Source organism: Seriola aureovittata, chromosome 10 (assembly GCF_021018895.1).
Source record: "Seriola aureovittata isolate HTS-2021-v1 ecotype China chromosome 10, ASM2101889v1, whole genome shotgun sequence".
Classification (NCBI taxonomy): domain Eukaryota; kingdom Metazoa; phylum Chordata; class Actinopteri; order Carangiformes; family Carangidae; genus Seriola; species Seriola aureovittata.
Window position 1 is genome coordinate 9,225,624 of NC_079373.1, and position 13,408 is coordinate 9,239,031.

General features: G+C 41.5%; 1 protein-coding gene across 7 annotated transcripts in view; it reads left to right on the forward strand.

Annotated features, from left to right (window-relative positions):
* The first annotated feature begins 2,321 nt into the window (after window positions 1-2,321).
* Window positions 2,322-13,408, forward strand: part of LOC130175948 (CUGBP Elav-like family member 2) — a 30,749-nt gene continuing 19,662 nt past the window's right edge. For 2 of the 7 annotated variants that reach the window (XM_056386667.1, XM_056386666.1), the window contains exon 1: window positions 2,323-2,586. In XM_056386667.1, the coding sequence (XP_056242642.1) occupies window positions 2,474-2,586 (113 nt within the window). In that variant the 5' untranslated portion in view covers window positions 2,323-2,473. Of the gene's footprint in view, window positions 2,587-4,987; window positions 5,351-5,749; window positions 5,892-12,494; window positions 12,766-13,408 lie in introns of those variants that run through there. The other 5 variants (XM_056386668.1, XM_056386671.1, XM_056386670.1 and 2 more) reach the window with 5 other exon arrangements.

Consider the following 13,408-nt stretch of genomic DNA (forward strand, 5'->3'; position numbering starts at 1 on the left):
AAAAGGTCGGAGCTCCACTGCAGTATCCTCTACTGAGGTGTCTAATGCAAACATGCTCCACTCGTGGCTGTGGGGGCCCTCGCCCTCCCTCTTCAATCACACATGCTGGTGTCAGGTCTCGTACAGTCAAAGCTTGTTGATAGCATCTGTTGGATCATAAATTTAACTGCGCAGTGGCAGTAAAGATAGAGCTCTGGCATGTCGGACATAAAAAAGATGAAATCTTGATTTCTTATGATGTAAAAATATTTCACTTGAATCTACAGTGCCTTTTAAACAGGATATGATGCTGCTATAATTCAACACATGCTGCTTACTTATATATAAACAGGTGATAATGTTTCAAATTCAAGTGCCAAATTAGTTTTACTTCTTCAACGTGAAAACTCATGCAAACAGTGCTTAGCATTAGTACACGCTACAGAGCACAATGTGCACCGAGCCGTAACAGTTTCACTTTTAACCTACAAAAACACAGACAGAATTTGTTCAGTCCCAAGGGACCCGACAAGTGGTAAAAAGGGAAAGCTGATGGCTGCTTTCACTCATCATGAGACCACCTGCAGTGCTGTAAATATGTTATGTTAGTTGACTTATTACACGACGAGCATGAGTGCTTTTATTTTTCAGCTGCAGCATGCGCTAAGATCTGCTTACAGCCCTTTTTCCTTTCACTGTAGATGTGAACAGGATGTGGATGTAAAAGCAACGAATCTTTGCTGCATTCACTTCCAGCTTTCAGAATTTCACTGCATTATACATGTATTTCTTCCAGCATTCCTGTACCGATTTCATGTTGGTTTCAACTGTAAACCATTACTGCACGCAGTGTTATCATACTGTGCCTTTTTAGTGCTTCTACATGTTGGTGGATCAGAGCAGGAAGAAAGACCTTCAGTTAGTCTGTGCTCTACATGACGCTCGTGGCACTGACAGACATACTAAGCAGCAACACATCATACAGAACTGGATTTCAACATCGGTGTTTAAAATATTCATGTCAGCAGAAAGAGCGGGGCTGAAAATGAGGAGGGTTTGTGCCATGATCAGAGGAAGTGGAGCCCCTTCATGCTGATTTTCTCAACTATACTGATACCAGCACACAATGACATGACCTTGTTTCAGATGACTTTCCTACTTAATGTCAAGTTACGCTAAAGGGACACAACACCTATGGGAGGATGAGACCTAGATTTGATTTCTCCTGGGTCTTGTGCAAAGAATATTGTGACAAATTTAATCAGATGGCATAATGATAGCAAAACATGCTTTAAGCGTGTCAGTTATGACAGGATTCATTATAAGTTCACCGGTGTTCAGCAGCTGCTTTGCCTTCGTCATATTCCAAACTATGAGGCTCAAAACAGAGGCAAATGAGCTTTGTCCCATGCAAATTGACATGCCAGGCATCTCTTGATAAAACTCTGCTGTTCAGTCTCTTCACTCTGAATCCTGCTGATTCCTGGCAACCGTTTCCAGTAATTCAGTTGTAATGTGGAGAACCACTTCCTACCCCACATCTTTCTGCAGAATTACACAGAAGTACAAGAGTATATGTACATTATGCACTGAAGTACTACAGGTAGGACCACAGGTGGGCCTGTACCATAGTCACTGGCAGTTAAATCAACTGCAGGCATTTCAGTCCCAGCATTGATTGACTGCAGCCTGATGGTGAATAATAATGACAGTACTGTACTGTGTCTTTATTTAACAAGTATCCATTCTGACTGTAATGTTTGCTTATGTTCTGGCAGGCTATCTGTATCCCTATCTACTCCAGAATAATAATGACATGAGGCTGTCAAGAAAAGCTCTCTACCTGCCACCCACTGGTTTGTTATCAGCCAAGTCACAGGAGCTGAGCAGAGAATGGTTATAATGTTTACCTGCAGTATGTACAGGTGTTGAGAGATGAGCAGAATGTTTAATGAATTATGAACATTATATAATGGGCAATGGGCACAGTTATGAGGATACCAGGTTTAATAATCTGTTTCCAGGACTATGCCTGGCCTTGGCCTTTATTTGGAGCACTGTACTGATTCAGATACATGCCAACATCCACAGAGGCATGCCACGAAATCAGGACTTGTGGATGAGCTCTTGTGGCAACTTTGTCGTCGCTTCTTCTATTTTTCCCCAATCTGACAGTGGGAATAAATCATCCATGTCCAATTTCCTGAAGTTTTCCTAATATGGGTGTCAATTAGTGCAGGAGTGCTACTGTGGCCACAGCTTTACAGCCTGCAAACTGGGCTGCCGCAGGCAGCACAATGCATTAGCGCATGATGAGCTGTCAGAGAGGATTATTTCAGCCACGCCAGTCAGCAAAGGGGGTGGGCGCCGCTCTGCTGCACTAAACCGAGGAGAAGGAGTGGGCGGGAGACAGAGAAGGGAGAGAAACACATAGAGGAAAGAGGGAAAGAGAAGAAAGTGTCCATTACACCGGGTGGATTTTTCCAGAGCACCGATGTTGGAACACTCTTCTGAGCTGGCCCTGGTGCAGAGTTTGTATGCCAACAGCATGCGCTGTCCCCCCTCTGCGGCCGGGATCTCTGTCAGGAATGAAGACCTGCCTATGAGGTACGTTGGGGTTGGCCCCTCATTCAAATCTGGGCTAGCTTTTGTGGAGCAGCCCGTATTTGGACTGCCTCTTTGTCTAGGCTGGATATTGTCATAGGATGTATTGTTTCCAGTTGAGGCGTTCTTCCTGCTGTGATTGTGACTGTGCGCAGTGTGTTCTCCTGGTGTCCCTACATATTTTTTTTTTCCAGGAACCCAGAAACTATTTATTTGAATCTCATAAATTTGGCTGATTAAATTAATCCCATCTTCACAACATAAAATTAATTCACTCAGGAAGTACTGCTTTACTTTTAAATGGTTATAATGTAATTGGAATAGGAAGATCAATAGCTTTGCATTGTCATATCATTAAATTTCCATTCCTCTTCTATTCAAAGTTCCACAAGGGCTCAGACACTTGCATAAACTATAAATAATGAATGTGTTAGTGATGCAGGTGTTTCCCTCTGAATTGCACAGTTGACTGAAAAACACAAAGCTGTGTGACTAAATATCTACTGAAACCATCCAGGGCCCTCCTGTACTTCCTCATTAAAACACAACAAAAAATACCAATTATCTTTAAAAGAACAAGAAGAAATATTTCTATCCATTGTGGAATTTGCATAAATTTAGGGAAACTGGACATTGATAAAATGGTTTTATCATATGTGCTTAGAATATCTCGACACAGTGGATTTCCTCTAGAGAGCTGATGAAGTTCCATCTCTCCATTTTCAGTTGGTCGCCATTACTTTCAGGAAAGGCAGAGCTTAGAAAAAGTGTGCCTTCAAATTCAAGATGACGTATTTGAAAAGACACAATGTGGCCAATTTTTGTTTGAAGCTGGGCTAATTTTATTTGTGCAGTTTGTCATGAAAGGGTGCAAATTTAAATGCTGGACAGCAATGACTGACCCTTGGGACTTCAGTTTCACTGCATGGGGGGAAAACATTTGATGTAAACAACAAAAGCATGGTACGTGTGGAGGATTATGATAGGATTACAGTAGTAATAATCTCAGATTAAGAACAGGAGGCCAGTATTAGAAGGTGCCAGCAACTAGGCATTGGCCTCTGGAATCCACTCCAATACACATCCCTAAAGAAAAGCCAAGGAGATGCATGCCAGATGGTAGAAATAAACTGTTATGATGGCATTATGTACCGCACAGAAAACTGTACTGTGTATTGTATGTATTGTACACCCACAAGAGAAAAACAGGGCTGCTCTTTACAAGAATCCTGCTTCTTTTATAACAAATCTATTCAACAAGATCCCCTGAGATCTAATTGAGTCAAAGGAAATATGTGGATGCTGCAGATGGGATGACATTATTGTATTTTTCCTCCATCTTAATGAAACCTGATTCTCCAGAGATGTTTAACCTACCTTTTTATAGCAGGCCCTCAAGCATAATGGTAATGCATGTTGCAAAGTGGGCTTGTCTGCATGTATGACAAAATAGGTCACATATTACATTATGCATACAAACCTCTTTTAGGCACCATTTAATAGAGCATGCTCTGCCCTGATGCCAGGTTGCCTTGAAATTGCTATGGATACAAGGATTAAGTCTGATTTCATAAATGGGATGTTTCTTAACACTCGCTATGAATAATATTTTTGGATTGTGCAGCTGCTGGAGCAATAATGAATGGTTTGATAATTAGGCTGGGCCCCCCCACCCTTCCTCTCTACTAAGGCAAACAGTACTTGACAACGACCCCTCCTACCTTTCCCCCAAGTGTAGAGGCCTCGCCCTGCAAGTCCAGCACAACAAAAGAAGATAGGCTCCCCCTCCCCCAGGGGAACAACAGCCCAGCACAAAAGGGAACATGACCTATGACCTTGGGGGAAAGCAAGAGTGAAGACAGCCAGAAAAACTGGATTTTAACAATCTTACTTTTGTTTTGAACTGATTTATTCACCTATCCACAATACAAGGCAATGAACAAGCTGCAAATGATCTTATTTATTTGACTAACCCAATAAAGAAGGCCAGGTGCCTAATTTAGATTCCAATGGAAAGTATGGAAACAGGAGCAGCACTATTAATCATGATGGTAATGACCTGGGTACTATATTTAAACACTATAAATGTCTCTCTAATAAGGATCATTAGATCCCTGACTCATCCACAGACTAGCCTCCCTTCACAGTGAGGCTTGACAGGATCTGATTCTTCTAATGTGAATTTTTTCTTTCTGAAAATGCTGTAGGAGTCATTACAGGGATATTATGGTGATGCCACAGCAGATAAAACATCATAATCTACAAATAGGTCAGTAAACTCTCTATAGAGCACCGTGTACTCGTCCCAATAGGGCCATTACAATAATTTAACATCGGGGTAGAAGCACAGTGAGGCTTGCTGAGCAGCAGCAGCAGCAGCAGCAGTAGGCAGCATGGTTTCAGACTTTTGTTGAAGAGGCCACGCCTCTGGTTTGCTGCAGCTCGGTGTGCAGTGTGACAGCGGCTTGCCTGAAATTATTTCAGTCGGGAACGATAGAGAAATTAGGAGGAAGGAATAAGGCGGATACCGGTGCCCCCTCTCTCTCTCTCTCTCCCTCGCTCTCTCATGCAGTTTTGAAGAAGACGCCCCCTCCCTGCACCTGTTCTGCTTCGTCTTCTCGCCGTCTCGCAGGAGTTGAGCCTCTTGTGAGTGAGCGGACGTCGCTTCTCATTGTTAGATAGACGGTGTTTTGAGCATGACTTCGGCGTTCAACCTAGATTTCCACCCTCTGACGGAAAGTCGGTTAATGACTTCGAGTGACACAATGTAAGTAATCCAACTATCGATTTGTGTTGCGTTGTCTTTGCCAAGCTAAACATTTGTGAGTGCTTGTAGAGAGAGAAACAAAAAAAACATAGAGACAGTTCGGGGCGAGTTGGGAGTTGGCTAACGTTAGCTTAACTGGCAACTGGGATGCTAACGTTGCTAATGACACGGTACGCTCACCTGGAGTTGAAGTAGTTTGACCAACTTCGATCATAACGAGTGTAACCACAACAGAAGTCGGTTAAGTAAATATAACACCACTCCTAACTACGACCGAGCCCACACCTTCTGAGCTAACACGTCTTACTCTCAGTGACTGGAGGAAAACGCAGTTTGCTCGGCGCTACAATAGTCAAGTGACATGTGCTTCCGGAGATCACACGTTTCGGTATCAGCTCCAAAAAACAGCATCGATTAGCGTCTAAAACAACAGTCTGGGGTGTCTTTTGTGCTGCTCTAACACAGCACCGCCTCATTGTGTGGCGCTTTAGTTAGTTATTTAGAAGTGGACAAGTTTACGTGGTCGTGTGTTCTGCAAACGGTAGGTGTTAAATCGGTCAATAATGAACGGGTGGATAGGGAAGTGCCTTGAGTAGAGTTAACCGCATTAAGTTGACCTAAAGTTTGCTAATAATACATTATGTTGCCGACTTAATATCTGCTTGTTGTCTGTGTTATTGGCTTAAACTCAACAGCTTGAGTGGACCTTGTTGGTAGGCGGCACACGGGCTGTGTCTGCTAGCTGCCGAGCTAGCTCGTATCGCTAGCTGTAGCTCTCAGACACTGGTGCCCCCCTCCATGTTGAATGTAGAGTGCTTACTTAACGGCACTAAACACGTGGTTTCCTACATTATTGAGCCATTAATGGAAATCTTGTGACAGGGCATGTAAACAAGGGAGAAAAAGACCAAGCACAGGGGTCCATATAATAGCTCCTGTCCTCGTCATAACTTCAGCTAATCCCGTTTGACAAAAACATGATCAAAACCACAGCATGCTTTTACAGGACTGTTTAAAATTTAAATGTTTGTACTTTCAGGAATGCAATCTTTATATTGTAACAAAACGGGCCCTGCCTTTTCATGTAGTAGTCTGCCTGGTCTCTTGTAAGAGTGATTCTTAAAAGCATTTTCTCTGTTCTTTTCATTAAATTAGGTCAGTGGGGTTTGTATGAATGGCTGCAAGGTCAATTCTTGAGCTGTGCTTTCAGATGCTTTACCATTCATCTTATTCTACTATGATCAGGGCCAACAAACCATTATTTTCATAAATCTAATTTTCTTGATGAATTGTTTGGTCTGTGAAGCATCAGAAAACTGTGAAAATTGCCCCTTTCAATATCTGAGGTCACAAGATGACTTGGTTAAATATCTTGTTTTATTTGAACAATCCAAATCTACTGTAATATAAAACAAAAAAAGCTGCAAATTCTGACAGTCAAATGTCAGGCCTTTTTGCTTGAAAAAAAAGAGACATTTAATTTTTTTATAAAATTAGTTGCAAATTAGTTTTTACAATTGGCTAATCAATTAATTGATTAGTCATAGCTTGAACTGTGATTAGCTGCAGCCAGCTGTTTTGATGCTTAATTGTAGCCTTGAAATAGAAACTGCCAAAAATTCCCATTTTTCAAATATTATTTTACACTTTTGAAGAGTATTTTTTGAAGAATATCTCATCTGTAATACTTGCCGGCAGTGAGGTAGTGATTACATCTTGCCCCAGCTATATTTGATTGATTTATCCCTCTGATTGTTGACAGTGAGAGTGACTATCAGGGCTTAAACGTGATCCTTTGGCAGTCAACACAGCCATAGTGCTATGTCAGTAAGCTAAGCGTCACAGTGATCCTTTTTGTTGTGGCCAGGGAGCTGTTGATCTGTGCGAAGTGTAGGATCTTGGCACAGGGTCTGGGGCTGCTCAGGCCAGCTGTTCTGTTCTCTTCCTTTGCTGTGAGGGCGGTGGTGGGAGAGTGCCTTGCAGCCAGATGTTACGGCCAAGAGCAGGAGGGCTCTGATCTAGCCTGTCACCTGTTTCTCTGCTCCTGCTGCTAGCATGGCGCATCAATAATTACAAGACTGGCTGTCCTGGAGCTACATGCACATAGCCTTGGAAAGCTCATAATCAAGTCCCCTATCTCCAGTGTGGGGTGGTGTGATCGAAGGTTGAGCAAATTCTTCTGCAAACTTTGCAAACAAAAGATATTGTGGGGCAGTGTTACATAAGACAAGATTCACCCACCATGTCCATAAAAAATTGTCAGTACTGCCTGGCTGTTTAGACATTAACCAAAGTCTACACTAGCAGTATGTTGAAGCAGCAAAATGAACTGAACTCGTGATTCTGAAATTGTGTATCAATTAGCATAATGTTTTCAAGATTATTCACTGTCTAGGTCGGTATGCTTGTGAGTTTATGCTCTGTGCCTGCAGTCCACATGAAGTGGAATCAGCTGATTGGCTGAAAAAAGCACTTCTTCAGTGTCAAGTCAAAAGAAGCAGTAATGGATTGGATTTAGAGGATGTGATAACTAGAGAACCAATTCTGAATTGATGCTTTTGTGGAGCAGAAAGCGTCTGTGCATTGCAGGTATCGGCTGTGTGTGAACTTACTCATTAATTAATATATAGTGCATTATATTTATTGTCCTATTTTATGCAAGTGTCGAATGGTGAATGTGAATTTTATCTCCCTAAAAATGAAACAAAAGTTAGAATTGCAACAATTAATTTATTATTCATTTGACATAAAATTAAACTACAACTTCTTTGATAATTGACAAATCGTTTTAGTAAATGCCAATTTTTAGTGAAATATTCCCTGGTTCCAGCTTCTCAAATTTGAGAATTTGATGCATTTTCTTTTAATTTTTTGTGATCGTCCAGTAAAACAAGCCATTTGAACGCATCACCTCCAGCTATGGGAAACTATAAAAGGAATTTTTTTTTACTAATTACATTTTACAGGCCAAGCAATTAATCAAGAAAATAACCTGTAGATTAATAAATAATGAAAACAAAAAATGTACTATCCATGGCATGTACATCATTTTCTTGCTGACTGTCCCACAGTGTAAAATGTCTGATTTTATACATCTGACAATTTACATGTAGACTTCCCACTGTACTCAGAAGAATTGGTGTGTTATCCTTATAATAATTAATGATGACAACGGGATCAGTGACAAGAAATCACTTACAAAAGACAGTGTTTTCGTTCATCTGGCCATCATCAGTGTCACAATAGCTGCTTTCACACATGCACTGCAACCCTGAACTTTTCTAGACATTACCTGGGGAAGCTGCATGTGTGATCACAAATGTCTGAATCAGGAGAACTGGACATTAAATGGACATGACCCTGCCAGCTCCCCAGTATAAAGTCTATATAATGTCAGATTGAGCCCGTGTGTGAATAGAGCAGGTCATTGTACGGAGAATTCACAGCGAGCGAGTGGGCATGTTGAAGACGTTTCTATTCTGCTTCCTGCATGCTCCACCCAGACGCCACCCTTCGCCTAAATGTAGTATAGTATATTATTTCCCGTAGGTGTGAATGCAGTGTAGCTGCATTTTAAAATAAAAAACACATAGTTGATTCCTGTCAAGGAAATTAGCATTGCACATGGCAAGGCAAACATGCTCGCATACACATCGCATACATGACAGTCAATGAGCATCCAGCATTGGACCAGAAAAGAAGGTAGGAACTAGCTGGACACAGAAAAATGTGGGATCTCTTCAGTGATTCCACCATCCACTTATATACGGTTAGTTATCAATTTATATGTGTTAAAGAAAAAAATATTGAAAGGGGAGTGATTGTGACACTGATGAAGGCCAGACAGTCAGAAAGGTTTTCTTTTGTAAATAAATGAATTTCTTGTCATTGAGTGCAATCCTCTTCTGTCATCAGTGGAAAGCCCCATTTTTTGACTCCACGCCAGTGATGACACAAGATGATGACATTTAAAAAGTGTCTGAAGTCTCATTTCACTGCTCACTTTGGTGTAACCTACTGAGGTTGTCTTTATAGGAATTAGCAAATGAGGGATTTTGGACACAACCATAGAGGAATTTGTGGAATGTAATACATAAAGTGAAGCAAAAAGTTACATGTTCATTAAGGTTTTGTATTAGAGATGTTACGTGGCCTATCACAGGTTAGGATAATAGGTGAATGAGTAAGTCAATGCAGTAAGCACACAGTAATCAAGAGTAATTGCTGCTTTTAGTGGGCAAATGTCTCTTACAGCAAAGCTGCTGCCTGTTCTGTGAGCTCCACCTGAAGATTTAGATTCATGCTCCATCTTACGCTGACAGAGGTGTGAGCACGGTTTATTTCGTCGGTTGTTTCACTGTTCGTTCACACAAGCTTTACTTTGGCAACGTCATCCATAATCACCAGGGACACTTGGTGTGATTATGGGGCTAATGGGGCGGGCCTTGTCATCAGATGCTGGCCGTCTGTTAACATGCAGCCCATTCAGAGGCTGATTGAACATGTCTGTCTTCATCAGGGGAAATGTAACAATGAAATCAAGCCATATTGAGCTGAGCTGGAGTTAACGCCAGGAGGAAAATATCTTAATAACTTCTCATCAGAATCACAGTTTGCTGATTAGGGCCGACCACTTGGTACGGAAATCAAATAACACATTGTCCTCCAGTTTCTGGCCGCAAGCGACATCGATTCTTAGTTGTCATTTGTTTTTCCTAACCTGGGCCGCGTATCTTGAGTGTTTTTTGGTCATGGGTCCTACAGCAAATGTTCTGTAAATCCTGCTCCTGTTTTCAGTGGCCAGTTTTTAACTTCAAGCCTGTCATGAGGATATTTTTATTCCAAGCTTGTGAAACCTTATTCAACCTGTCAAAAAATATTCTGCCTCTTTGTGTAGTAGTGGAGAAAATAGATGGAGTTGGAAGAGAGAGCCTTTATGTTCTACTTGACAGATGTCAAGATATTACCAAGGCATTAGAGGCATTCTGTGTCCTGTTGAATCAGCTTATGAGGCCACTGGTTTCCTGAAAGAAGAAACATCTAATGTTTTTTTTTTTGAGGGTATTACTAGCAAACAGCTGTTTCAGTTCACATATTTTTCCTCTTTTCTCAGAAGCATTACGTCTGTCTGTGTGAACCTTGGCTTTTTTTAAAAATCCCCAATAAAGCATGACAGCAGTGGTTGCCTAAACGGGCAAAGAAGCAAGTTTTAGTCTATTACTCAAAACAGGAAGCCACTCAGCATTATGTTCAGCGTTGCCCTAACAAGATTATTTCTGATCGAAATCATAATCAAAGCAACATTGTGATTGTTAAATTGACATTTCAAGCACCAAATATTAATTCTAAAACTACAGTGAGAGAAGGGATTCTTAAAAAATGTAAGTGACCACAAATAGCAGGCAGTGTGAAGAAATTGTTTTCCATCAGCAGTAGTGACAAAACAAAATCATGTGACGTGTTGTCCGTGTGACCCCTGGAGGTTTAAGGACGAGTATCGTCCAAATGCACAATGCTGAGCTTTCAAAATTATGTACATTAGCAGGCCAATTGGCTGGCTTTCTATTATGGGCACAGTAAAGGTGTCGCTGGCATACTTGCACGGTCAGAGCTCACCAACAGGACACATGGTCCAGATAAATCACCTGTTTTTATGGGTGGTGCAGCAGTAAGCATGCAACTGTCGTGGCTCTGGCTCCAAATGACTCGTCAGCTGCTGCAGGGCGTCTTGGAGCGCAATGAGCTGCCACATCACAGGGCTGTTTGTGGAAGCTCAGCAAAAGACTTCATCACTTCTGTCTGTGAGCACTGAGTCAGGTGGTGTAGGGAACAGTAGGGGGAGTATTGACAGAATCAGTTGTAGTATTTTTGAGTCAGTACCCTTATCAATAATGTGCCAACATTTTGTGTATGTCTGAGGTGAATGAAAATGAATTTGTGGAAGTTAAATCTTAAATACATTGAAAAAGTACCAACAGCAACATGTCTTTACTGAACAGTGTAGGGGTTACTCTGACCTCACTGAGCCCATTGAGTTTTACTTTAAACTCACTCCTGTAGAAACTATTGACAGCACCTTTGCATTGGCATAATGCCATTTCTGTATTGACATAATTATATGCTGCTTAAACGGCTTGATACTCCAGTTCCACTGATAGATACTAGTTTATATCAGCAAGTGACACTTAAAACTGACATGCTACTGGCAGACACTGATCCTTGTAGGCAGCTGTCACCTTTAGGTTGGCTAAGCTAGCAGGGCTAGTTATAGCTAATTACCATGCCTGTAAAGGAATCGCTTCTTCAGTTTCTTGCTGAGAGTTAGATGAAAGGCCGGAATATTTCTTGTCCAGGAGCAATAATTTCCTTTTTAAATATCATGTCTGTTGCTTCTGTTTTCCCTGTCCTCCAGTTTTAACTCTCGTGGTCCACACAGCTCTTAGTATGACAGTGCTTGTCTGTGTACTTGTTCGCTGTACGGTATATAGTTCTGTGAAGTAAACCAATCAATGATTTTTATGACAGGAATTGCTCAATTTCATGGAGTAGTATAAATGTATGACAGATATTTTTGTGTTTTTTGCAGTTATTTTTGGTTTGAGTAGATGGCAAAACCAAAGAATGTATTATTGCAGTTACATTCTCTCTAACACTGTCCTAAACTGAAGAGACAATCCACAGCTACAGGAGGCTCAGGAGTTGAATGAATGTTAAAGGGAGTATTTTGAGCCTTCGTGTTTTTGTGTGCTGTGACACAAATCCAGTTTTTCAAGTGAGGTTTGCAGCGTTTTTACAGCGAGATTTCATCAAAGGGCCCTCAGCAAAATGGCGTCGCAGTGTCACTGGCAAAACTGGATAAATGGTTTCACACACCAGTGCTGTGGCCTTAGCAGACGTAGCCTTCGATGTGTTCCAAAGCATCCCTCTGACTTGGCCCATTGTGCTATAGAGGAACGGTGAATAGTGTTCTCCAGCATGGGGGAACAATATGTGATTGTTCCCCTGCTGTGGTGAAGAAGCTGTAGGTTACTCTCTGTACCATCGCCAAAGCGCCTGAGGAGGAGATGCACTGCAAAATCTCTGTCTGCTAACCAGCGATTCTTGGAGGTTTAGAGCTCTGCAGTGCTGTTTTCGTGTAGCTGTCGGCGCTGGTGGGAGGGGGGCACTCACCCCTTTTTTTGGTGTAGAGGCTTTTGTTTGTGGTGTTTTTATCAGTTTATATGTCATCATCATTCGAATGCATTGACAGCCTCCAGGAAAAAAAAAAAATTCATACTGAGTGTGGAGTGGGATTTCATAAAAACAAGAACTGAAGTGTGAATTGTTAGTATGTCATTTAGGTCCCTCAAGGAGTTTGGTGTTTCTGCGGAACGGCTGGGCTCAATTTGTAAGAGATGGATGGCTCGCGTCCAAAGGTCTGTTTGTTGTTTGTTTTTTCTACATTAGTGTATCTTTTTGTCAGTCTCACTTATACATTGTTGTTTTAAGAAGTTACGGACTACGTGTGTACCATAGTCTCCATTTTCTGTCTTTTACTAGTGATCCATGGCCCTTTTTGATACTCTACAATACCGAAGCGTGTATTGGGAGTGATGCTTTATGCTTAACGTGATCTCTATCCCTCAGTACCCATGGATGGCTGTTGTTGAGGCCTTATTCCAGAGTCTCTACTGCCATCAGAAAATGTTTGTGTGCTTGATTTTGTGTGAGTGAGACAAAGGTGCCGTAGTTGTAAGTACACTGGTATTGATTCTCTCTCCCAAAGGCTTGCCACAAAGGAAAATGACATGATTTATTATTTCACTCATGGCCATCATTGCTCTACTACCCCCAGTCGCTCAGATTGTTGTTCTTAAGTAGTTGACTGTGCAATTCAGAATGTTTACATCATCCAGTATTATAAGCAACATAGTGTTTCAGCATCTACTTTGGTGTAAACATTAAATAGCCACACTGCTCAGGATGTAGTGCTCTTTAAAGCATTTGACTCCTTCAAAAGTGATTGGTGAAAACAGGTGCACCAGGAAGTATTTGGATTTAAAAAGGATAATGTCAAAC